This window comes from Lathyrus oleraceus, chromosome 5 (assembly GCF_024323335.1).
Source record: "Lathyrus oleraceus cultivar Zhongwan6 chromosome 5, CAAS_Psat_ZW6_1.0, whole genome shotgun sequence".
In the NCBI taxonomy this organism is placed as follows: domain Eukaryota; kingdom Viridiplantae; phylum Streptophyta; class Magnoliopsida; order Fabales; family Fabaceae; genus Lathyrus; species Lathyrus oleraceus.
In genome coordinates, this window is record NC_066583.1 from 74,417,833 (window position 1) to 74,444,646 (window position 26,814).

The 26,814-nt window shown below is 39.4% G+C and overlaps 1 protein-coding gene and 1 pseudogene across 1 annotated transcript; one reads left to right on the forward strand and one right to left on the reverse strand.

Annotated features, from left to right (window-relative positions):
- Nucleotides 1-776: 776 nt before the first annotated feature.
- On the reverse strand, nt 777-24,262 carry LOC127078817 (uncharacterized). The gene is made up of 3 exons (XM_051019241.1): nt 24,070-24,262; nt 1,048-1,629; nt 777-808 (listed from the first exon to the last, which is right to left on the reverse strand). Exons 1-3 carry the CDS (start codon nt 24,260-24,262, stop codon nt 777-779), a joined length of 807 nt encoding a protein of 268 aa, XP_050875198.1.
- LOC127089192 (uncharacterized) lies at nt 21,566-21,665 on the forward strand (annotated as a pseudogene).
- Nucleotides 24,263-26,814: the final 2,552 nt, after the last annotated feature.

A 26,814-nucleotide genomic window follows, 5' to 3' on the forward strand; every position in this document is an offset into this window, starting at 1 on the left:
TCGGGTTTACATGTCCTTTAAATAGAAGCTTTTTGAATGAGCCTGGGCAACATGAAACCCTAATTCTATTTTAATTACGTATCTCTTAAGAACCAGCAGCTAATCATTTCTTTTTGGAAACACGGACATTCTGGTTTTAAATAGAATTACTCCTTGAATAACGCATGCAATCTCCACATAAGCACACAAAGATTTGCATGAAAAACGCAACAATAAAACACATAACATTCAGACTGAATATTCTGTAATGCACATGTCTTAACATCGGGTCTGACATCTTGACTAAATCCTGCACAACCATATTTAAACAACCTGCAAGAAGCTGATATCACATGTCAAGACAACACGTGTGACATCTTGTGATAACACTAAGTTTTACCAAAATTGATGCCAACACATAGAACCAACAAACTCCCCATTTGGCAAACTTTGGCTAAAATATACACCAGATCATACGTTCACAAGAAATCAATCAAAGTATTAGTTCAACAGCAGAAGTAAACATACACACATTACTAGCAGAAAAAGCAACTAGTAAACACACATGCGCTTGTACTCAGAACACACCACCTCCCCCTTCAGCAACAACCTGCTTCACACAGACAGAACATAGAGAGTTCTCCCCCTGTGCCAAACAACTACACACCAAACAGTTCTCCCTCTTTGTATGAGACAAACATCATCTATAGCTATAGCTATTTCTCCCCCTTTTTAGCCAAATGAGACCAAATAGACAAAATAAATGTCTATTTAGTCATTAAACGAAATGTCAAAAGTTAAAGGGTTACAAAACCAAGTACATAATCAGCTATAAGCAAGATGAGAAACAGATCAACAAAGTAATACCCAAAAACAAGTAAATCCATCAAAACAACAACAAAAACCATCAAGTAAATATGAACCAAAGTCAAAGGGACTAATCAGTAGAGCTTGAGCTTGCAGCTTCATCAGCACCAGAAACAGAATTGCCACTTGTCTCATCATTGTTTGTAGACCTCTCACTAGAGGTGTGGGCTTCAGCTTCCTTAGCATGTTCAATATTTTCACCTTCAGCTTGCTCCAAGCTTGCCATCAAGGCTTCCAACGATTGTTTCCTAGTTGTTTCTACCCTTATCCCTTCACCTAGCTCTTTACAAGTCTCCTTAAGCTCAGCAACTATTCCAAATTTTGAGGCTGGCTTTTTCATGGCAGATGTCATGACAATATCTTCGACATGATTGCCTTCAAACAGTTTATAGTGCACAGAGAAAACAGGTTTTCTTCTACTAGGTAAGTCATTAGAACGCAAAATACCAGGGTGTTGATTCAGGATAATCCCACAAATCATAGAGGGAAAGGTAATAGTCAGCTTAACTGCATTAGTAGATACATGCTTGATGATTTGTTCAAACATAAATCTACCATAGTCAAAATTCACTTTGGTTCCAACAACAAAAATAAACCTTCCAAGGGTATTAGCAATGGTGGAAATATGGTTGGTAGGCACCCAATTTGCAGCTCCTATTTTATGCAATATAGCATACTTGACAGTCAACTTCCCAGCAGGAAGATGCATTTTAATAGGCCAACCTTTCACATGCCTAGCTGTAATCTCTTTACAGACCTCATTGTCTGTAGCTTCCAATTCACCTGCACCCTCAATTTTTCTTCCCAGAAAATTGTTAATAACAGTGGGTGATCGCGACTTTATGAGTCGAATTTGGGGTACAAACTGCAAGTGCACAGTTCTATCGCGTAGTTTTAAAAGATATCGATCCCACAGGGACTTATGAATCGATATACCGTTATCTAAGGTTACTTCGTAAAGCTAAGGTGAATAATGGTTGATTGTTTGGGGGCAAAGCTAAAAACTAAACTAAGATCTAGATTAAATATTAATAAAGCGGATATCGGTATGTAGTTCGTCGTAATTAGGGAATCAATTCTTTGTCGGTTTCTTGGTTTTAAAATAAATCGTTTCAGTTAACTTTATTGATTAAAGGTTTTATCTCAAACTCTCGCTCTGTTGAATAAACCATGATTTTATGTTAATGTAGCTGTCACTTATAATTAAGTCAAAAACCATTTTTTGAAAGCAATAAAGTTGCAGAAACTCTTTTTAAGAAAACACTGACCGTTTTAAACACCCTTATCTCAAACTCTCGCTCTGTTGACTTAGGTTATACAATTAAACCCGAATGCTTAACTCTCGTCCTCACATTCAATCTTTAAAAATACTTTTTGGAAAAGGTCAGAATTTAATTAACTCTAAAACTTGCTCTCGCCCTGATCTAGAATTAATGCCTAATTTACATTGTCCAGTTAAAACCTCAAACTCTCGCTCTATTGATTTTAACTTCTTTATGTCTTTTACTTTTGTAAAAAAATCTTGTTATTAAACCTGTAAATTGAGACCGTAAAAAGATTGATTTTAATTTTAAATTTAATTAGACCGACTTAGTCTTGATCCCTTATTCCGATTACTTTACATACCGATATCTAGGCGAATTAGCCAGACATGCTAAACAAACAGAAATATATATCATGCATAAACAGACTCATCCCAGGCAGATAATATAAATAAGTAATAAAACAAAGCATTAAATAATAATTAAAGAACCTGAATGCGTTAAACAATAGTCTTGAACACTCCACCACAAGCCGGTAGGATTTGTTCTTGGATTCTTCAATTAAACAACAAATTAAAACGAAGGAAATAAAAACTAGATTCTAACGTAAGGTTAGATCCGGTAAAAGTTGCACAATAGTTTCCGGTGTAGAAACTATGGTGCGAAAAGAATTAATTAAATGCTAAAAAGGAAAGTATAAATTGCAAGGGAAATAGTGTAGAACTTGTAAAAAATAAACAAAGAAACAATACTGAAATTGCTGGAAAAGAAAATAAGCAAAAGCGAAAAGCGGCAAAGGAAAAAATTGGAAAAGCTTCGGAACCACTTTAGGTTTTCCAAAGTGGCTATTTATATTGGTGTCATTAAGTAACTGTCTGCTGCCAAAAGGTCTTCAACGTAGCTAATTGCATGGCGTGGATATAGGGCCCAACACTCCTCAACGTCTCTTCAAGTCTCTGAGGCGTTACTTGCGCCCAAAAAGTAGGGGAATGGTGTGACGTTCGTCACACCATGTGTGACGTTCGTCACAAGGCTGTTTTGCGTGACGCTCGTCACGCCCTCTGTGACGTCCGTCACAGGCACAGCATTTGTGTCTTGCGCTTTGGGCTGGGCTTTGGCATTTGGTTCTTTTTCTCTCCTTTTTGCACCTCCTTTTCTTCCATTTTTACTAGTGCTTCAAAATAAACCACCTGAGACAAATAGGAAGAAAATACCGCGTAATATCTTATAAAATGAAGTGAACTGAAATAAATAATAATAAAATTTAATTGAATTAAGTCCAAAAATATGATACAATTTCGTGTTATCAAACTCCCCCATACTTAGATCTTTGCTTGTCCTCAAGCAAAATTCAGTATAGAATCGTTTTAAAAATTTAGCCAGATGAAATTTCAAAACACTCATCAATTCGTAATAGGTTGCAAGTGGATTTTGTTTAGAAGCAACTTGAGTTAAATCTTGATATCAACAACCACCGTCACAACCTAGACAACCCCACCTTATGCAAATCAGTTCAAGTACACTATGATAGCTATCCTAGTTCCTTTACTCTTATTTCACCCGTTTTCATTCTAGCGAAATCACATTAAGCCCTTTATCTTTTCGCGCACATAGTGGAGTAACCGGTTAGTGATTATGATTCCCTTTTAGCTGGAAGTTCTGGTACATAAGTCGGATAACTTCGTTATTCAGTCCATTGCAAATTGCGGGGGATCGAACCGTAGTACGCCCTACCAAGTTCAGTACCAGATACCTGCTGAACCAACTCATAATGGATCTTTCATATTATGCTTTTGTATGATCTGCAACCTTTAGATTAAATGATCTGGTAAGGATCACCTAACTTAATTAGTGCATTTCCTGATATATATTTTTTTGTTATGTTACTTTGGGAATCATCCACTTATATTCATCGGCTCTCCACGTAGTTTGCTATTAAGATGGTGCTGACTTCTCGTATAAACTACTTGGGGTTACTATAAAACTTAAAAGTTCAAGGAATTGGTATAATAGGTACTTATCCTGATCTAACGTGTTGGGTTCGTTTAGAGTGTTTGGCGGTAGTAGTCTTTGTCTTGATTCGACTCAAGATCGATAAGATGAGCGACCTTTATACTTACTGGGTGTTGAGTTTTTGTTGTGTGGCTCATGAAAGTTTGAGGGAATAGATAATAGAAATTTATTCACACTCGGGACTTAACTTAAAATAATAGATTTTTTTTTTTTTTAAGTAATAAATAAAGCAAAACAATGGAGGGAAAGGTACATACTTGAAAAAATGAAAATAGAAAGAACATGGTTTCCCCCCCATACTTAAACTAAACATTGTCCCCAATGTTTTAAGGAAATGAAATACAATATGGAAAGGAAAGAGAAACTACAACTAAGGTTGTCTTCCGCCTCTGGTTCTTGGGCCTGGTGATCTCTGACGTAAGTCTAAGTTGTCGAACCTGCTGAACAACTCAGTAAACCGCTGGTCGGTTATGGCATTCCTAGCATCCTGTTGTTGTTGCATTTGATGCATTATCTGCATCATCTCGACATTCTGTGCCTGCATACCCTCAATAGCATCTATGATGTCGTCGTTGGTTGCAGGCCTTCTTCGTCGACGACGTTGGGAGGATGGGCCAGTTGCATTGCCGGAAGGGTTGAGCGGGACTGACTGTTGTGTAGGCGGGTGATCACCTTGCTCCATTGCTTCAAACTCGTCTGTGTGCGGGTTTGTTTGTGAAGGCTCGGTGGCTTCGGGAGCGTTTAGATCATAGAGGTGGCGGTCGGGGTTTGTGACATCAGTTAGGGCGATATTTGGTAGAACAACGCTTGGGACTGCCTGGTTGTTCACCATAAGATAATATCCTCCGCCTACTCTGTTCTTAATCAGGCGGCTGGATCGACAGTAGCTGATATCCATAGATAGGGGAGGTAGAGATTCTAAAGTTTGGAGTTTATCCCCTAGGTTTAGGCCAAGTGCTATGGTGGTGATTAATCCACCAATTATAAAAGGTTGTCGGCCTCTAGCACATAAGGTGCGGATATGATGAAATAGAAAGGAGGCGGCGTTTACCTGAGTATCTGGTTCGAAGACGCACTGGAGGAAGAATAGCTCCTTTGAGTTGACCTTGCTGTTGTTTGGTCTTCCAAAGACTGTGTTTTGTAAGATGCGGATAAAGTACCGGATAGTGGGGTTATGTATATGGGAGAGAAGGAGCTCTTCCCAGTTGTAGGTATCTATACCGGAAATTTTCTTGAAAAGGCCGAAAACGTCAACCGTGTTCCAGTTTGAGTTTGGAGGGATTCTGGGGTGTAGCAGACCTTCTATGGGGAATTGTAGCATGGTACTCAATTGGTTTTGGGTTAAGGAATACTCGGTGTTAAACATACGGAAGGTTGCGGTACCGGTTAAAAATTCGTCTTCACCGGCGGGAGTGGTGTAGTCGTATGAACTTAAGAATTCTAAGGTTATGGATGGGTAGGTGGGTTGATTATGAGTGCAAAGGAAGGTTAAGTTGGCTTGACGGAGCATCCATTCGATACCTTGGAGTAATCCTAATTGTTGTAAACAAGTTAAATCGGGGTACCTGGTGGAAACGACGCCTCGCTGTTGGAAACGCTCGAATTGCTCCCTTTGATAATTTTCATCTTCGGATCGGAAGATGATATTTCCGAAATTCTGATTTCCCGCCATTGTGATGAATGAATTTTGAAGGGGTGATTTGGAAAGAAAAGAAATGTATTTGGTAGGAGAGAATGGTTTGTGGTGAATGAAGGAAGGTTTGGAGGGGTATTTATAGGAGAAGAATTTGGAAGTTGGAAAGAAAAAGTGGTTGAAAAGTAATTAAGTGTGGTTGAATGGAAATTAATGGGGAAGGTAGAAAGTAAAAAAGGTGTAACGTTCGTCTCCAACGGCTCCTTAACGTTCACTAGTCTGAAGGGTGTTACGCTCGTCACAGGGGTGTGACGTTCGTAACAGGCACTTGGCGTGCCGTCCGTTATGGATTGTGTGACGCTCGTCACACATTCCTTTTTGGCAAGGCTTCAGTAGCGTTTCACATAATCACTTTGGTAAAGGATTTTATTTTTGTTATTTATTTTGTTTTGTTTTGCTTATGATTGGTTTATTCTGCAATTTAATTTATCGTGCACACTTATTCTACTTTGTATAATAATAAGTCATAGGTAGCAACAGTAGAGCATAATAGCTATTGCATAATAAAATTAAATAAACAGCTTCAATAAAATGATCATAATGTAATACAGGAAAGGAAAACAATGAAATGAAAGAGAAATAAATGTGAACATGAATTCAAATAACATTAATGAATAATCTAACTTAAAACTAAATAATTTAGAAAAATAACTAAATTCTATCCCTCTGCACGATCTCTGGCCGGAGGAGCAAAAGAGTTAACACGATGTAGCAACTCGTGAAACTGATCTGTCATACTGCTCATGTATCCTAGAACTTCGTGTCTCATGTTAGTAAATTCTCCTCTGAGGGCGTCTTGTTCTGACATCAAAGCTTCAATGGCGGTGTTATAATCAGTTCCGGGCATATGATGCCGGAGGTCGGGTATGGCTGATTCTTCGGTCTGAACAGGCTGAGGAGGAGGGTCAATATCATAATAGCCGGATGGTGTCTGTAACACCCCGATAATAATATGTATTTATTTAAATTAAATTAATAATATGTTTATTAATTTAATTAGAATATTTGAATTATTATTATTATTTTGGAAAAATAATTATTGGGATAATTATTTAGTGGAATAATATTATTGGAGTATATAAGTTGGATTAATAAAAAGTCCCAATTTTTGGAAAAAGGTTTTCACGTGAAAAGGAAAAGAGAAGCGGCTGAAAGAGAAAGGGCAAAGAGACAAAAAGCCAGAGAACGAAGGTTGAAGGAAGGAGAAGCTTAGAGCACGGAAGCTGCCGGATTTACTCAGGTAAGGGGGGTTTATCATCGGTTAACGGGTATTATATGATAATATGTCATGGGTAGTAATAGACCATTGTTTTACACTGATTAGATTGTTGTATGCTGGAAATCTGAATTTTTGGGATGAACGAAATTGGGGTTTTAATCGAAGGAATTCGTAGAAATCGTAAGTAATGATGTTAGGATTTGTGAAATAGAACAGGGAATGATTCGTGTTAGACGATATGAGTGATTTTGTGTGAAAATTGGACTGTGGAAGGTGGGATTGGGTAGATCTCGTAGCAGGGAAGCCATTGCAGATCTGGGAGCTCTGGTCTCTGGTCATACGCGTATGGCACTAGGCAATACGCGTATGAGATGTTGGTACGCGTATGGGGGGAAGCCTTACGCGTATGGGAGAAAAAGATGACATTTTGAACGTAAATTGGTCTCTGGTGGTACGCGTAATGGGAGATTGTTACGCGTAGCATACGCGTATGAGATAGGTGATACGCGTATGAGTTGGGCGAGGAAATGCGCAATACGCGTATGAGAGTGGGCATTACGCGTATGGGTTTGGCCAGGTTTGGGCAATACGCGTATGGCAGAGGCAATACGCGTATGGGCAGAATTGTGATTTTTCTGTGTTACTGTTGTGCAGTTTTTGGGTGTTTAGGCTGAGTGATGCGACTTAGCTGAGGTATGATGTGATAGGGATCATTTCCCGTTGTTTTGAGTAGCATAGGTATTAGTAGAGTGTGTTAATACTGTGTTTGATTATGTGGCATGATATAATATGCTTTTGTGATAAATTGTGTTGACAATGTGTGATGGTATACATGATGTTGTGAATGTATGCATTTGTGAATAGACTATCTTATGGCTTAGAGTGTGAGCATGTGTCTATTCTTGATTATTGTTGATGTTGCATTGCTAGGTAATTAGCATGCATATTGTGGCCTTCGGGTGGTAGCTAATTCCCATGGTGAGGAATTAGTGAGTTTAGTCATTATTGGACTGTTGTTGATTGTTGCATGCTAGGTGAGTAGCGTGCATTTCATGGCCCATTTGGGGTGGTAGCTAATTCCCATGGTGAGGAATTAGTGAGTGAGTCACTATGTCTCAAATGAGTGGGACTAGTGAGCTCGGTAGCCGTGCCTGGATTTGGACGGTGAGGTTGAACTATATGTTCACAAATAGTCGGTACCGCATGCATGGAGTCTCATTGCATAATAAATGTATGGCATATAATATGAATGGATGTATTCCAGTATTATATGTGTGTTGTGTGTTGTGTTGTTGATGTTGAGTATGGTTGAGATTATATATATGTTATATGTTATTGTTGAATATGATGTTTGAACGGATACTGCCGTTGCTGAGTGTGTAGTCTGATTAGGGTGAATTAATGTGTTAATTACTTAGCATTACATGTTGTTCTATAATGCTTGTTATATTGATTGAGGAACTCACCCTTACACCTATTTTTCAGGTAACGAGAAATGAGTTGAGTAGAAGCTAATGCTTGGAGTCTAGAGTAGTTCTTATGGGTCATGCTCTGATAGATGTAACATCGGGAGGGGATGTCTTAATTGATTGAATATTGGTTGTTGATGATTTACATGTATTGCGTTACATGTTTTACATTGAGTTGAATTTTATTCCGCTGCGAATTATGCAAAGAACCTTATTTTGATTAAATAAATGAGCATGACAGGATATTTTAATGATTTTTGTGAAATGATTGTGTGACACCCTTCGGGGCATAATTACTCTGATGAATATATTGTTATTTTAATAATAATAATTTGGGGTATTTAGAAGGGTGTTACATTAGTGGTATCAGAGCATAGTCGGTCGTGTCGAGTCGTAGTTATTCTGTTTCCCTGTACGGGATAGGTGTTGTGTAACCCTATCAGTACTTATTTGTTAGCTTGTTTGGGTTTTCAGGATAGAGATGGCTGGAAGAGGTAGAGATGATGCTGCGATTGCTGAGGCTCTGGGTATGCTAGCTGGAGTACTTGGAGGAAATCCGAATGTTGTGGGAATGGGAGCTGCTCGTCAGTTGAGTGAGTTCCAGAAGAACAATCCTCCAATGTTTAAGGGAGCATACGATCCAGATGGTGCTCAGAAGTGGTTGAAGGAGATCGAGAGGATCTTCAGAGTAACTGAGTGTGCTGATAACCAGAAGGTCAGGTTCGGTACGCATATGCTGTCAGAAGAAGCTGATGATTGGTGGGTTGCTACCCGCACTGAGTTGGAAACTGCTGGAGAGGCTGAGATTTCTTGGGCTGTGTTCAGAGAGAGATTTCTGAGGAAGTATTTTCCCGAGGATGTCAGGGGAAAGAAAGAGATAGAATTCTTGGAACTGAAGCAGGGTAACCGGACTGTTACGGAGTATGCTGCCAAGTTCACAGAACTGTCGAAGTATTATACTCCCTATGCTGAGGCGGCTGGGGAATTTTCAAAGTGTGTGAAGTTTGAGAACGGGTTGCGTCCCGAGATCAAGCAGGCTATTGGATATCAAAGGATTAGAGTGTTTTCTGATTTGGTTGACTGTTGCAGGATTTTCGAACAGGATTCCAAGGCCAGAGCTGAGAGCTATCAGCAGAGGGTTGATAGGAAAGGTAAGAATCAGATTGATCGTGGAAAGCCGTATGCAGCTGGCAAAGGTTTTCAGAAGCAGAGTGGGATGAAGAGGTCTAGTGGGGGAGACTCTAGTGCTCCTGCTAAGTGTTACAGATATGGTCAGGCTGGACATCGTATCCATGAGTGTACCAGTAACGAGAAGAAGTGTTTCAAATGTGGAAAAGGTGGTCATTTGGCTGCAGATTGCCGGTTGAAGACTGTGACTTGTTTCAACTGTGGAGAGTTGGGTCATATCAGTCCACAATGTCCTAAGCTGAAGAAAGAGAATCAGTCAGGAGGCAAGGTTTTTGCTTTATCGGGTTCTGAGACTTCTGCAGATGATCGTTTGATCCGAGGTACGTGTTATATTAATGGCTTTCCTCTTGTAGCTATTATTGACACAGGTGCGACTCATTCTTTTATATCCTTGGATTGTGCTGTGAAACTTAAGTTAGAGATATCTGAGATGTTAGGTAGTATGGTGATTGATACTCCTGCGAAGGGTTCAGTGACTACTACTTCGGTTTGTTTAAATTGTCCTTTGAGTATTTTTGGTAGAGACTTTGGGATAGACCTCGTGTGTCTTCCACTAGTGCAGATTGATGTTATCTTGGGTATGAACTGGTTGGTGTTTAACCGGGTTTCCATCAATTGTTTTGATAAGACTGTGATATTTCCTGAGATTGAGGAAGGAAAGAGTTTGTTTCTATCAGCAAGGCAAGTGAATGAGGAAGTAGCTGATGGGGCAGAGTTGTTTATGCTGTTAGCAACCTTGGAGGCTAAAGATAAACTGGTGATTGGCGATCTAGTTGTGGTGTGTGATTTCCCTGATGTGTTTCCGGAAGAGGTGAATGAATTACCGCCAGAGCGTGAAGTTGAGTTCTCAATTGATTTGGTACCTGGTACTAGACCGATATCGATGGCTCCTTATCGTATGTCTGCTGTTGAGTTAACTGAATTGAAGAGTCAGTTGGAAGATTTGTTGGATAAGAAATTTATTCGTCCGAGTGTGTCACCGTGGGGTGCACCAGTGTTGTTGGTTAAGAAGAAAGAAGGTACTATGAGATTGTGTGTGGACTACAGGCAACTGAATAAAGTGACGATCAAGAATCGATATCCGTTACCGAGGATTGATGATTTGATGGATCAGTTGGTTGGTGCAAGTGTGTTCAGCAAGATAGATTTGAGATCTGGGTATCATCAGATACGTGTGAAAACTGAGGATATTCAGAAGACTGCTTTCAGAACAAGGTATGGACATTATGAGTATTCTGTAATGCCTTTTGGTGTGACTAATGCGCCTGGAGTATTTATGGAGTATATGAATAGGATTTTTCATCCGTATCTAGATCAGTTTGTTGTGGTGTTTATTGATGACATTTTGGTGTATTCGAAATCTGAAGAAGAACATGCTGAGCATTTGAGAGTGGTGTTGGAAGTTCTACGAGACAAGAAGTTATTTGCTAAATTGTCCAAGTGTGAATTTTGGTTAGAAGAGGTTAGTTTCCTTGGTCATGTGATTTCAAGAGGAAGTGTTGCTGTTGATCCTTCTAAGATAGAAGCGATATCTAAGTGGGAAGCTCCGAAGTCAGTTTCTGAGATAAGAAGTTTTCTTGGACTTGCAGGTTATTCTAGGAAGTTCATTGAGGGATTTTCCAAGTTGGCGTTACCGCTGACGATGTTGACTAGAAAGGGGCAAGCGTTTGTTTGGGACTCAAAATGTGAAGAAGGTTTCCAAGAGTTAAAAAGAAGGTTGACTACTGCTCCTATTCTGATATTACCGAGTTCGTCGGAATTATTTGAGGTTTATTGTGATGCTTCATTGTTGGGTCTAGGTGGTGTGTTGATGCAGAATAAGCAGGTTATAGCTTATGCTTCGAGACAACTAAGGGTTCATGAGAGGAACTATCCGACACGTGATTTAGAGTTGGCAGCCGTGGTATTTGTTCTGAAGTTGTGGAGGCATTATTTGTATGGATCAAGATTTGAGGTTTTCAGTGACCATAAGAGTTTAAAGTATTTGTTTGATCAGAAAGAGCTGAATATGAGACAGAGAAGATGGTTAGAATTTCTGAAGGATTATGATTTTGGTTTGAATTACCATCCGGGTAAAGCAAATGTAGTAGCTGATGCATTGAGCCGGAAATCATTACATATGTCTATGTTAATGGTTAAAGAGTTTGATTTAATTGAACAGTTTAGAGATTTGAGTTTGGTGTGTGAGAGTACCCACAATAGTGTTAAATTGGGAATGCTGAAGTTAACGAGTAATATTCTGGATGAGATCAGAGAGGGTCAGAAATCCGATATGCTTTTGGTTGATAAGTTGACTTTAGTGAATCAAGGTCAAGGTGGTGAATTCAGAGTTGATGAGAATGGTGTTTTGAGATTTGGTAGTCGGGTGTGTATTCCGGAAGTTACAGAACTTAAGAAGAGTATTCTGGAGGAAGGACATCGTAGTGGCTTGAGTATTCATCCTGGAGCTACGAAGATGTATCATGATTTAAAAAGGTTATTTTGGTGGCCGGGAATGAAAAGAGAAATTGCAAGTTTTGTTTATTCCTGTTTGACTTGTCAGAAGTCAAAGATTGAGCATCAGAAGCCGTCTGGGCTGATGCAACCGTTGGCTATTCCAGAGTGGAAGTGGGATAGTATCAGTATGGATTTTGTTTCTGGTTTGCCGAGGACAAATAAGAATTTTGAAGCCATTTGGGTGATTGTTGACAGGTTGACAAAGTCGGCTCATTTCATTCCGATCAGAATGGATTATCCGTTAGAGAGGTTAGCCGAGTTGTATATTGAGAAGATTGTAAGTTTGCATGGTATTCCGTCGAGTATTGTTTCGGACCGAGATCCTAGATTTACATCGAAGTTCTGGGAAGGTTTGCAGAGGGCTTTGGGAACTAAGCTGAGATTGAGTTCTGCATATCATCCGCAGACTGATGGTCAGACTGAGAGGACGATTCAGTCATTAGAGGATCTTTTGAGAGCTTGTGTTTTGGAAAAGGGAGGTGCTTGGGATTGTTATTTGCCTTTGATTGAGTTTACCTACAACAATAGTTTTCATTCGAGCATTGGTATGGCACCGTTTGAAGCTTTGTATGGTAGGAGATGTCGGACACCTTTATGTTGGTATGAGTCCGGTGAGAGTGCTGTGGTTGGACCGGAGATTGTTCAACAAACTACGGAAAGGATTAAGATGATTCAGGAGAAGATGAGAATTGCTCAGAGTCGTCAGAAGAGTTATCATGATAGGAGGAGGAAGGCACTTGAGTTCCAAGAGGGAGATCATGTGTTTCTTCGTGTTACTCCGATAACTGGTGTTGGTCGAGCTTTGAAGTCGAAGAAGTTGACACCTCGATTTATTGGTCCTTATCAGATTTTGGAGAGGATAGGAGAGGTAGCCTATCGTATCGCTTTACCGCCGTCGCTTGCGAATTTGCATGATGTTTTCCATGTGTCTCAGTTGAGGAGATACATTCATGATCCGTCGCATGTTGTCCAAATAGATGATGTACAGGTGAGAGATAACCTGACTGTGGAAACATCACCTATGAGGATCGAGGATCGAGAGTTGAAGCAGTTACGGGGTAAAGAGATTGCCTTGGTGAAGGTAGCCTGGGGAGGACCAGCAGGTGGCAATGTGACTTGGGAACTGGAGAGCCAGATGAAAGAGTCTTATCCGGAGTTGTTCGCTTGAGGTATGTTTTCGAGGACGAAAACTCTTTTAGTGGGGGAGAGTTGTAACACCCCGATAATAATATGTATTTATTTAAATTAAATTAATAATATGTTTATTAATTTAATTAGAATATTTGAATTATTATTATTATTTTGGAAAAATAATTATTGGGATAATTATTTAGTGGAATAATATTATTGGAGTATATAAGTTGGATTAATAAAAAGTCCCAATTTTTGGAAAAAGGTTTTCACGTGAAAAGGAAAAGAGAAGCGGCTGAAAGAGAAAGGGCAAAGAGACAAAAAGCCAGAGAACGAAGGTTGAAGGAAGGAGAAGCTTAGAGCACGGAAGCTGCCGGATTTACTCAGGTAAGGGGGGTTTATCATCGGTTAACGGGTATTATATGATAATATGTCATGGGTAGTAATAGACCATTGTTTTACACTGATTAGATTGTTGTATGCTGGAAATCTGAATTTTTGGGATGAACGAAATTGGGGTTTTAATCGAAGGAATTCGTAGAAATCGTAAGTAATGATGTTAGGATTTGTGAAATAGAACAGGGAATGATTCGTGTTAGACGATATGAGTGATTTTGTGTGAAAATTGGACTGTGGAAGGTGGGATTGGGTAGATCTCGTAGCAGGGAAGCCATTGCAGATCTGGGAGCTCTGGTCTCTGGTCATACGCGTATGGCACTAGGCAATACGCGTATGAGATGTTGGTACGCGTATGGGGGGAAGCCTTACGCGTATGGGAGAAAAAGATGACATTTTGAACGTAAATTGGTCTCTGGTGGTACGCGTAATGGGAGATTGTTACGCGTAGCATACGCGTATGAGATAGGTGATACGCGTATGAGTTGGGCGAGGAAATGCGCAATACGCGTATGAGAGTGGGCATTACGCGTATGGGTTTGGCCAGGTTTGGGCAATACGCGTATGGCAGAGGCAATACGCGTATGGGCAGAATTGTGATTTTTCTGTGTTACTGTTGTGCAGTTTTTGGGTGTTTAGGCTGAGTGATGCGACTTAGCTGAGGTATGATGTGATAGGGATCATTTCCCGTTGTTTTAAGTAGCATAGGTATTAGTAGAGTGTGTTAATACTGTGTTTGATTATGTGGCATGATATAATATGCTTTTGTGATAAATTGTGTTGACAATGTGTGATGGTATACATGATGTTGTGAATGTATGCATTTGTGAATGGACTATCTTATGGCTTAGAGTGTGAGCATGTGTCTATTCTTGATTATTGTTGATGTTGCATTGCTAGGTAATTAGCATGCATATTGTGGCCTTCGGGTGGTAGCTAATTCCCATGGTGAGGAATTAGTGAGTTTAGTCATTATTGGACTGTTGTTGATTGTTGCATGCTAGGTGAGTAGCGTGCATTTCATGGCCCATTTGGGGTGGTAGCTAATTCCCATGGTGAGGAATTAGTGAGTGAGTCACTATGTCTCAAATGAGTGGGACTAGTGAGCTCGGTAGCCGTGCCTGGATTTGGACGGTGAGGTTGAACTATATGTTCACAAATAGTCGGTACCGCATGCATGGAGTCTCATTGCATAATAAATGTATGGCATATAATATGAATGGATGTATTCCAGTATTATATGTGTGTTGTGTGTTGTGTTGTTGATGTTGAGTATGGTTGAGATTATATATATGTTATATGTTATTGTTGAATATGATGTTTGAACGGATACTGCCGTTGCTGAGTGTGTAGTCTGATTAGGGTGAATTAATGTGTTAATTACTTAGCATTACATGTTGTTCTATAATGCTTGTTATATTGATTGAGGAACTCACCCTTACACCTATTTTTCAGGTAACGAGAAATGAGTTGAGTAGAAGCTAATGCTTGGAGTCTAGAGTAGTTCTTATGGGTCATGCTCTGATAGATGTAACATCGGGAGGGGATGTCTTAATTGATTGAATATTGGTTGTTGATGATTTACATGTATTGCGTTACATGTTTTACATTGAGTTGAATTTTATTCCGCTGCGAATTATGCAAAGAACCTTATTTTGATTAAATAAATGAGCATGACAGGATATTTTAATGATTTTTGTGAAATGATTGTGTGACACCCTTCGGGGCATAATTACTCTGATGAATATATTGTTATTTTAATAATAATAATTTGGGGTATTTAGAAGGGTGTTACAGTGTCTGAGGGTCAGATTCAGCATGAGGGATCTGGTCATCATAAGTCTCATAGTCATCACAAATCTCATAGTCCTGGATGGATTCAGTGGATCTAGCAGGAGTGGGAGTTTCGTTCAGGTTGTAGAGCCAGTTACTGCGGTTATGAATGCTAGTCCTAGGATCGGGCATGGTGAATAGGCAAAGAACCTGGTTATCAATAATAAGCTCAAACTCTTCAGACCCTAGGTTTGCTATAAACATAGTGTTGAAGAGGAAGGGTATACTCATAGTAGTAATGCCACAAAAAGGGCTTAGGTCAAGCATAGGCTGACGTAATCCAATAGCATTACCTATCATAGTTATCAAACCGCCTATTCTAATGGGTGCTCGCTCATCCTGGATAAGGTGGTCCAAATTAGCTAACATAAAAGTGGCACCGTTTACTGGACGGTTCTGGGAAGCACAAAATATGATGAAGAGTTCATCACGTGAAACTGAAGTACTATTTGGCTTCTTCCCAAATAAAGTGTGGGTCAGGATCTTATGGAAATAGCGAAAGGTCGGGTTGTGTATGTTTCCAGAGAGAAACTCATGTTCTTCGGGCTCATCATTTCCAGTCAGCTTACCCCAAAAGTTTTCAAGTTCTCTATGTTCAAAAAGTTCTTCCTGGCTTACTGTGAATGTGTCAAAGGAGGTAGGAAAACCCAAAAGGTTGGTAAAGTCTCTAATATTAAATTGGTGCTCCATATTGAACATTCTGAACTGGATAAAACCTCTGCTAATTCCTTTTCCATGGCTGGGTAGATAGATTAATGAGCTAAGGAATTCTAGTGTGAGTCTCCGGTAGGTGGTGAAATGTCTCAGGATAGGGGATGTCTCCCATCCTATCTGATTCAGCAAATACAGGACACTTTGTCTAAGTCCAAGGGCAGTCATAGCCCAATCATCAGCATATAAACTAGGTAGCATCTCTCTAATGGCTAGTTCTTCAAACTTTTGTTTCTGAGCCATTCCTCTGAATTTGATACCCATACGATCAAAATGTCCCATCTGGTTAGTGTTAGCTAGAGAAAAGAAAACATGAGTTTTAGTCAGGATTTGGCCAAATGCCGAAAGAAGAAAAAAATTAGTATTATATTTTTATTTTTTTTTCTTTTGAATTAAAATAAATCCGGAATGAATACTAAACAGAAATTAAAAGAATAATTGAGGAAAAAAATAGGAAAATGATAATAATAGAATAAGAAAATAATAAAATAATTGTGGGTTGTCTCCCACTAAGCGCTTTGTTTAAATGTCGCAAGCTCGACAAAGACTCTGTTAAGTATAATCTATAGGTCCTGGGGGCATTTCGTCTAAGTGTAGGATTTGCGAATCTCCATTGGTTTCCGCATAATGATAGTGTTTTAGACGTTGCCCGTTTACGGTAAACGGTTCTGTGGATTTGCCTTTAATTTCTATTGCTCCACTGGGGAAGATGTTAGTGATATGAAAAGGTCCTGACCATCTGGATCGTAGTTTTCCCGGGAATAACTTTAGTCTAGAGTTAAATAAAAGGACTGCGTCGCCTTGCTTGAAGATTTTCCTTGATATACGCTTGTCATGCCATTGTTTTGTTCTTTCTTTATAGATTCTGGCATTTTCATAGGCGTCTCTTCTGAGTTCTTCTAATTCGTTTATGTCAAGGATTCTCTTTTCACCGGCGGCTTTATAGTTTAGATTCAGATTTCTAATAGCCCAATAGGCTTTATGTTCTAATTCTACCGGGAGGTGACAGGATTTTCCATAAATGAGCTTAAATGGGGTCGTCCCTATGGGGGTTTTATAAGCGGTTCGGTATGCCCACAAAGCTTCTGGTAATTTCAATGACCAATCTTTCCTTGAAGTGGCGACCGTTTTTTCTAGTATTTGCTTGATTTCTCTGTTAGATACTTCCACTTGTCCACTGGTCTGAGGGTGGTAAGGTGTCGCTATCCTATGTCTCACTCCATATTTAAATAATAATTTTTCGAGTACCTTGGATATAAAGTGCGATCCACCATCACTGACTACTATTTTTGGGATGCCAAATCTCGGAAATATTATATTCTTAAAGAGTCTAGTTACTACTCGGGTGTCGTTTGTTGGGGAGGCTACAGCTTCGATCCATTTTGATACGTAGTCAACTGCCACGAGTATGTATTTGTTACCGAAAGAGGATGGAAAAGGTCCCATGAAGTCTATTCCCCACACGTCGAAGATCTCTACTTCCAAAATACCTTTTTGTGGCATCTCGTCACGTCTAGATATGTTTCCCGTGCGTTGACATCTGTCACATTCCTTAATAGCCGCATGTACGTCCTTCCATATAGTTGGCCAATAAAAGCCGGCTTGTAGGATTTTAGAGCAGGTCTTGGATGTATTTGTGTGTCCACCATAAGGAGCGGAGTGGCAGTGTTGGATTATATTTTCTACCTCTTCTTCGGGTATACATCGACGGAAAATACCATCGGGGCCTCTTTTGAAAAGTAAGGGATCATCCCAGTAATAGTGTTTTATGTCGTAGAAGAATCGTTTCTTCTGCTGGTAAGATAAAGTAGGTGGAACTATTCCGGCAGCTAAATAATTGACGAGATCAGCGTACCATGGTGTGACAGATATAGCTAAGGTGGTTTCTACTTGCATGTCGGAGTTGTTCTCTTCCAAAGTAGCTATAAGTTTGTCGTACGAGAAATCATCATTAATTGATGTTCTTTCCGGTTCAAGGTTCTCAAGTCTAGAGAGGTGGTCTGCTACTACGTTTTCAGTTCCTTTCTTGTCCTTGATTTCTAAGTCGAATTCTTGTAGCAACAAGATCCATCTTAGGAGTCTAGGTTTAGCATCCTTTTTTGTTAAAAGGTACTTGATAGCAGCGTGATCAGTGTAAACTATTATTTTAGCTCTGACCAAGTAAGAACGAAATTTATCTAGCGCAAATACCACTGCTAGGAGTTCTTTCTCGGTAGTGGCGTAATTCATTTGCGCTTCATCCAGGGTTCTGCTTGCGTAATATATAACGTGAAGCTTTTTATCCTTTCGTTGTCCTAAAACAGCACCTACAGCATAATCGCTGGCATCGCACATTATTTTGAATGGTTCATTCCAGTCTGGTGTCTGCATTATGGGTGCGGAGATCAATGCTTGCTTAAGCGTTTGAAATGCTTTTAAACAGTTATCGTCGAATATGAATTCAGCATCTTTCATCAATAGTCCGGTTAAAGGTTTAGTTATCTTAGAGAAGTCTTTGATGAATCGTCGGTAAAAACCGGCGTGTCCTAAAAAGCTTCGTACTTCTCTCACGGTTCTTGGGGGTTGAAGTTTTTCGATTACCTCTATTTTGGCTTTGTCTACTTCAATTCCTCTGTTCGAGATGATGTGTCCTAAAACAATTCCTTCTTGTACCATAAAGTGGCACTTTTCCCAGTTAAGTACTAAGTTTACTTTTACACATCGCTCAAGAACTCTTTCCAGGTTTTCAAGGCATTCTTCGAAACTTTGTCCGTATACAGAAAAGTCATCCATAAATACTTCCATGATGTTTTCGAGAAAGTCGGCGAAAATTGCCATCATGCATCTTTGAAAGGTTGCAGGAGCATTACACAGACCAAACGACATTCGTCTATAAGCGAAGGTACCAAAAGGGCACGTGAACGTTGTCTTTTCTTGGTCATCAGGGTGAATTGGTATTTGAAAGAAGCCTGAATAACCGTCTAGATAACAGAAATGTGAATGTTTTGCTAATCGTTCTAACATTTGGTCAATGAATGGTAAAGGGAAATGATCTTTTCGGGTTGCTTTGTTTAGTTTCCTATAATCAATGCACATTCTCCATCCTGATTCGATTCGTTTAGTTATAGTTTCCCCTTTTTCGTTTTCAATAACGGTTATGCCTCCTTTCTTTGGTACAACGTGCACAGGACTAACCCATTTGCTATCAGATATAGGATATATAATACCTGCTTCCAATAACTTGGTTATTTCCTTCTTTACTACCTCACTCAGGATCGGATTTAGTCTTCTCTGGTGTTCCCTAGAGGTTTTACAGTCTTCTTCTAACATGATGCGGTGCATACAAATAGAAGGACTTATTCCTTTAAGATCGGTGATGTGGTACCCTAGTGCGGTTGGATACTTCCTTAAGATATGTAGGAGTTTTTCTGTTTCGAGTCTTCCTAGGTCTGCATTAACTATCACAGGTCGTTCAAGTTCTAAGTCTAGGAATTCATATCTCAGATTTTTGGGAAGTGTTTTCAGGTCAGAGGTTGGTTTGTTAAGACATTGCATAGGGTCCGGTGTTATTGCTAAACATTGGTTAGATCTGTCTTCTACAAGGCAGTCAGATGATTTGTCTTCTTCTAACTCTGCTTCTTTTATGCATTCATCGATGATATCCATGAAGTAACATGTATCTTCTATTGCAGGTGCTTTCAAGAATTGGGAAAGAATGAATTCAATTTTCTCTTCACCTACTTCGAAGGTGAGTCGTCCTCGTTTTACGTCTATGATTGCACCGGCAGTTGCTAAGAATGGTCTTCCCAGTATAATGGGTGTAATATCATCTTCTCTAATGTCCATAATTGTAAAATCAGTGGGAATGTAGAATTGACCTATGCGTACGGGAACGTTTTCAAGGATTCCTACAGGATATTTGATGGAACGATCTGCTAGTTGCACAGACATTTTGGTTGGTCTTAATTCTCCCATTTCCAGTTTCTTACATATGGATAAAGGCATAACGCTAATTCCGGCTCCTAAATCTCATAAGGCTTTGTCGATGACAAATTTTCCTATGTGACAGGGTATAGAGAAACTACCTGGATCCTTGAGTTTAGGGGGCATGTTTTGGATTATAGCGCTACATTCGGCAGGGAGTGTAACGGTTTCGCTATCCTCAAGTTTCCTCTTATTAGAAAGAATTTCTTTTAAGAATTTAGCATATGAGGGCATCTGCGTAATAGCTTCGGTGAACGGAATTGTAACGTTTAATTGTTTAAGGAGATCAACAAATTTTCTAAATTGGCCCGCATCTTTGGTTTTAACAAGCCTTTGAGGGTAAGGTATAGGTGGTTTGTAAGGTGGTGGAGGTACATAAGGTTCCTTCTTTTCTAGGGTTTCCTTATTACTCTCTTCCTTTTCCTTAGGTTCACTTTCCTCAGTTGATTTCTTAGGGTTTTGGTTTTCTATCCTTGGATCAGACAGTCCTTCCACTTCCGTTCCACTTCTTAATATAATTGCATGAGCGTGGCTTCTCGGGTTAGGTTGGGGCTGTCCAGGGAATGTACCAGTTGGGGCAGCAGTAGGTGCTTGTTGTTGGGCTACTTGTGATATTTGTGTTTCCAGCATTTTGTTATGGGTAGCCAAGGCATCTACTTTGCTTGCTAGTTGTTTAAGTTGTTCGCCAGTGTGTACATTCTGGTTTAAGAAATCTTTATTGGTTTGTTGTTGGGAAGCTATAAAGTTTTCCATCATGATTTCCAAGTTGGATTTCCTAGGGGCGTTATTGTTAGGCATGGATGGGTTCGGTTTCTGATATCCCGGAGGTATAGCTGGGGCTTGATTTGGAGACTGTCCAGGTGCGTACAAAGCGTTATTACTCTTATATGAAAAGTTTGGATGGTTCTTCCAATTTGAGTTATAGGTGTTCGCATAGGGGCTTCCTTGAGCATAGTTTACTTGCTCTGCTTGGATTCCTGTCAAGAGTTGACAGTCCGTAGGAGTGTGGCCTTGGATTCCACAGACCTCGCAATTCTGAGTTATAGCAACCACGGCGGCTGAAGGTGATACGTTTAAACTTTCAATTTTCTGGACCAAAGCATCCACTTTTGCGTTAACGTGATCAAGGTTACTTATCTCGTACATGCCAGTTTTCGTTTGAGGTTTTTCCACCGTTGTTCGTTCGGTTCCCCACTGATAGTGGTTTTGGGCCATGCTCTCGATAAGCTGGTAAGCATCAGCATAAGGTTTGTTCATTAATGCACCACCTGCAGCGGCGTCTATTGTTAACCTTGTGTTGTATAAGAGACCATTATAAAATGTGTGAATTACTAACCAGTCTTCCAAACCATGGTGTGGGCAAAGTCTCATCATGTCTTTGTATCTTTCCCATGCTTCGAAAAGAGACTCGTTGTCTTTCTGTTTAAATCCGTTTATCTGGGCTCTTAACATAGCTGTTTTGCTTGGCGGAAAGTATCGGGCAAGAAAAACTTTCTTCAACTCGTTCCATGTGGTGACTGAGTTGGAAGGGAGAGATTGAAGCCATCTTCTAGCGCTATCTCTTAATGAGAAAGGAAAAAGACGAAGTCGAATTGCCTCTGAAGTGACACCATTAGCTTTAACAGTATCAGCGTATTGGACAAATACGGATAAATGAAGGTTTGGATCCTCGGTAGGATTTCCAGAGAATTGGTTCTGTTGCACCGCCTGCAACAGCGAAGGTTTAAGCTCGAAGTTGTTTGCTTCGATTGCGGGCGGAGCAATACTTAAATGCGGCTCATCTTGCGATGGAGCGGCGTAATCTCTAAGAGCACGAGCTGGTTCTGCCATCTCGGTTATCGAAGGAAAAAGGTTTTTGAAATCAGGAAGTTCTATAGGAGGGAGATTGTTTGCAGCACGATATTCCCGAATTCGTCGTAAGACTCGGAGATATAGTTCGATATCGTTGATTCGTAAATAGAGCGGTTCGCCTTGTGAGCGAGTGCGTGGCATACAAATCAACGAAAGAAAGAATAGAAGAAAAAGAAACCTTAGTCTCTACAGCGTAACGGAAGAGTTACGATATCGATTAAATAAAAGTCCCCGGCAACGGCGCCAAAAACTTGATCGCGACTTTATGAGTCGAATTTGGGGTACAAACTGCAAGTGCACAGTTCTATCGCGTAGTTTTAAAAGATATCGATCCCACAGGGACTTATGAATCGATATACCGTTATCTAAGGTTACTTCGTAAAGCTAAGGTGAATAATGGTTGATTGTTTGGGGGCAAAGCTAAAAACTAAACTAAGATCTAGATTAAATATTAATAAAGCGGATATCGGTATGTAGTTCGTCGTAATTAGGGAATCAATTCTTTGTCGGTTTCTTGGTTTTAAAATAAATCGTTTCAGTTAACTTTATTGATTAAAGGTTTTATCTCAAACTCTCGCTCTGTTGAATAAACCATGATTTTATGTTAATGTAGCTGTCACTTATAATTAAGTCAAAAACCATTTTTTGAAAGCAATAAAGTTGCAGAAACTCTTTTTAAGAAAACACTGACCGTTTTAAACACCCTTATCTCAAACTCTCGCTCTGTTGACTTAGGTTATACAATTAAACCCGAATGCTTAACTCTCGTCCTCACATTCAATCTTTAAAAATACTTTTTGGAAAAGGTCAGAATTTAATTAACTCTAAAACTTGCTCTCGCCCTGATCTAGAATTAATGCCTAATTTACACTGTCCAGTTAAAACCTCAAACTCTCGCTCTATTGATTTTAACTTCTTTATGTCTTTTACTTTTGTAAAAAAATCTTGTTATTAAACCTGTAAATTGAGACCGTAAAAAGATTGATTTTAATTTTAAATTTAATTAGACCGACTTAGTCTTGATCCCTTATTCCGATTACTTTACATACCGATATCTAGGCGAATTAGCCAGACATGCTAAACAAACAAAAATATATATCATGCATAAACAGACTCATCCCAGGCAGATAATATAAATAAGTAATAAAACAAAGCATTAAATAATAATTAAAGAACCTGAATGCGTTAAACAATAGTCTTGAACACTCCACCACAAGCCGGTAGGATTTGTTCTTGGATTCTTCAATTAAACAACAAATTAAAACGAAGGAAATAAAAACTAGATTCTAACGTAAGGTTAGATCCGGTAAAAGTTGCACAATAGTTTCCGGTGTAGAAACTATGGTGCGAAAAGAATTAATTAAATGCTAAAAAGGAAAGTATAAATTGCAAGGGAAATAGTGTAGAACTTGTAAAAAATAAATAAAGAAACAATACTGAAATTGCTGGAAAAGAAAATAAGCAAAAGCGAAAAGCGGCAAAGGAAAAAATTGGAAAAGCTTCGGAACCACTTTAGGTTTTCCAAAGTGGCTATTTATATTGGTGTCATTAAGTAACTGTCTGCTGCCAAAAGGTCTTCAACGTAGCTAATTGCATGGCGTGGATATAGGGCCCAACACTCCTCAACGTCTCTTCAAGTCTCTGAGGCGTTACTTGCGCCCAAAAAGTAGGGGAATGGTGTGACGTTCGTCACAAGGCTGTTTTGCGTGACGCTCGTCACGCCCTCTGTGACGTCCGTCACAGGCACAACATTTGTGTCTTGCGCTTTGGGCTGGGCTTTGGCATTTGGTTCTTTTTCTCTCCTTTTTGCACCTCCTTTTCTTCCATTTTTACTAGTGCTTCAAAATAAACCACCTGAGACAAATAGGAAGAAAATACCGCGTAATATCTTATAAAATGAAGTGAACTGAAATAAATAATAATAAAATTTAATTGAATTAAGTCCAAAAATATGATATAATTTCGTGTTATCAGTGGGATAGAATGTGATACACTTACCCCTCACAAACACCTTGCAAAATTCCTTGTTGTTCTTATCAGCAATATCCTTAGGAACGTTGACAATGAATTCCTTAACTAAACCCTCATAGCATTGATAGAACCCAGCCACAGTCTTCAACAGCCCAACAACCTTTATCAGGTTCATGACCTCCTTGACTTCAGCAACATCTTTTCCCAACTCCCTTTCCATAACCACCCTTCTTTGAATCACAAATTTCCACTTGGCAGCTCCATCCTCAAGATGGAAAGAGATGTTATCCAAATGCACAACAGCAAGTTTAACAAGAGACTTCCTCACAGTGGTTTTCTTCACAAGAGAGATGTCAGGGACATCTTCCTCAACATCCTCTTCATACTCAGAATCTTCTTTAACCTTCCTCTTCTTTACTTCAACCTTGCTCCAAGATTTGGAGGGCCAATACCAGCAGTCTTCTTAGCTTTTCTAGTTGACATAAGTTCAGCCACAAATCTTCCTTTTCGAGTTTTCATGCATTTAGCCACACTTGGCTTTAAATGATGAAGTAAGTTATCCTCTTGATCATCAGACCTATCATCCTCTAGGTCAATCACATCGTTTGCATCATCATGCTTCTCAGAGTGGGAAGCATTGGCAGTTTTAGATGCCACGGATTTTCCTTTATCAGACACAGTTTTCCCTAGAGAGCACAACTCTTCAGCAGCCATGTCCTTCTCAGAACTAGAGGAATCGTCATCCTTCTCACTATGTTGTTCAACCTTATGAGAGGGGTACATTTTAGAAAGGGGAGTGGAGACTCCATTCACAGAATGTCCTTCATTAAGGATTCTAGTGACTAGGTTTCTTATAACACGATCAGTGTGGTGTATATCTTCCTTAGAATTAGTGGCAGGAGTTGAGCCAGAAGGGATACTATAGATGTTACCTTGATTGGGGCATGTAGAAGTTGAGGCATCCATGTGATGGTTCAAATCAAGGGCCTCACAGGGAATAACTGATAGAGGAACCACATCCAGAATCTCATCATCGAGAATGTCCGTGGAAGGAGCGCTAACCTTTTGAGTAGACTTAGTAGTTTTTGAAGCAAAAGTATTTTGATGTTGTGATATTTTGGAGTTTTTGTGGAAAAAAATGCAGTTGCCCTAGCAGAGGTGTGTGAGGAAGGAGCAGGGAGATGGAAGAGTTGGAGTAGGTAGTGAGGTTGTGAGGGTAGCGTATGAAGACATAATAGATGGTATTTCCAAAACTAGGTGATGATTTACCATAATGGGGGCGCTTTATTTTAGCCACATAGACACTAATTTGCTTACTTTTCCCACTCCATATTAATTGCTACAAGTCTTCATAAATGCAAATCCCTAATTTTCCTCTCAGGACTTCAAACTAATTTGCATCCAAGGCATTTGTAAAAATATCAGCTAACTGTATCTCGGTAGCAACATGCTCTAAGGCTACAATTTTATCCTCCACGAGTTCTCTAATAAAATGGTGACGGATATCAATATGTTTTGTCCTGGGATTCTTTGAGATGTTTATATCACTCAGGTTGTCACAGTACAATGTCATGACATCTTGTGTGACATTGTATTCAATCAGCATTTGTTTCATCCACACCAGTTGAGAACAACTACTTCCAGCTGCTATGTATTCAGCTTCAGCAGTAGACAAAGAAACACAATTTTGCTTCTTACTAAACCATGATATTAAGTTGTTCCCCAAGAAGAAGCATCCTCTTGATGTGCTTTTCCTATCATTATCACTTCCAGCCCAATCAGCATCACAATATCCAGACAACACAGATTCAGATCCATAAGTGTATAACATCTCATAGTCACAAGTGCCATTGACATATTTCAGGATACTTTTCACTTGGTTTATATGGCTCATCTTTGGTTCAACTTGATATCTAGCACAAACACCTACAACGAAGGCAATGTCAAGTCTGCTTGTTGTAAGATATAACAGACTTCCTATCATGCTTCTGTAGAGACTTTGATCCACACTGACACCATTTTCATCTTTAGACACTTTCAGACGAGTAGGAGCAGATGTCCTCTTGTGGCTTGCATTCTCCATGCCAAACTTCTTAACAATATTCTTGACATATTTACTTTGATATATAAAGATAGAATCTTCCATCTGCTTGACTTGCAGGCCAAGAAAATAGGTTAGTTCCCCAACAAGGCTCATTTCAAATTCAGACTGCATTTACTCAACAAAATGTTGAACCATTTTACTTGACATCCCACCAAACACAATATCATCCATATAAATTTGAGCAACCATGAGTTTTTCTCCTTCATCTTTGACAAATAAATTCTTATCAATGCCCCCCTTTGTGTATCCATTGTCAATGAGAAACACTGTGAGTCTTTCATACCAAGCTCTAGGAGCTTGTTTCAACCCATAAAGAGTTTTCCTCAACTTATACACATGCTTTGGAAGATTTGGGTATGTGAATCCCTTTGGTTGTTCAACATATACTTCCTCATTCAAGTAGCCATTTAAGAAGGCACTTTTCACATCCATTTGGAACAGTTAAAACTTCAGAATACATGTCACACCTAGCAATAATCTAATGGACTCCAGGAAAGCTACAAGAGCAAATGTTTCATCAAAGTCAACTCCTTCAACTTTAGTGTATCCTTGTGCTACCAATCTTGCTTTATTTCTAGTAACCACACCTTTTTCATCAGGTTTATTCTTGTAAACCCACTTTGTTCCAATAACATTTATTCCTTCAGGTCTTTGAACCAATTCTCATA

Bases quoted from the DNA above. Each gene is read 5' to 3' on its own strand.
- LOC127078817 (XM_051019241.1), bottom strand. From the start codon at position 24,262: ATGGAAAGGGAGTTGGGAAAAGATGTTGCTGAAGTCAAGGAGGTCATG. The intron at 1,630-24,069 runs GTAAGTGTATCA...TTGAGGGTGCAG, and splicing joins TTGCAAGGTGTTTGTGAGGG to GTGAATTGGAAGCTACAGAC. The intron at 809-1,047 runs GTGAAAATATTG...TCTTGCTTATAG, and splicing joins AAGCTTGGAGCAAGCTGAAG to CTGATTATGTACTTGGTTTT.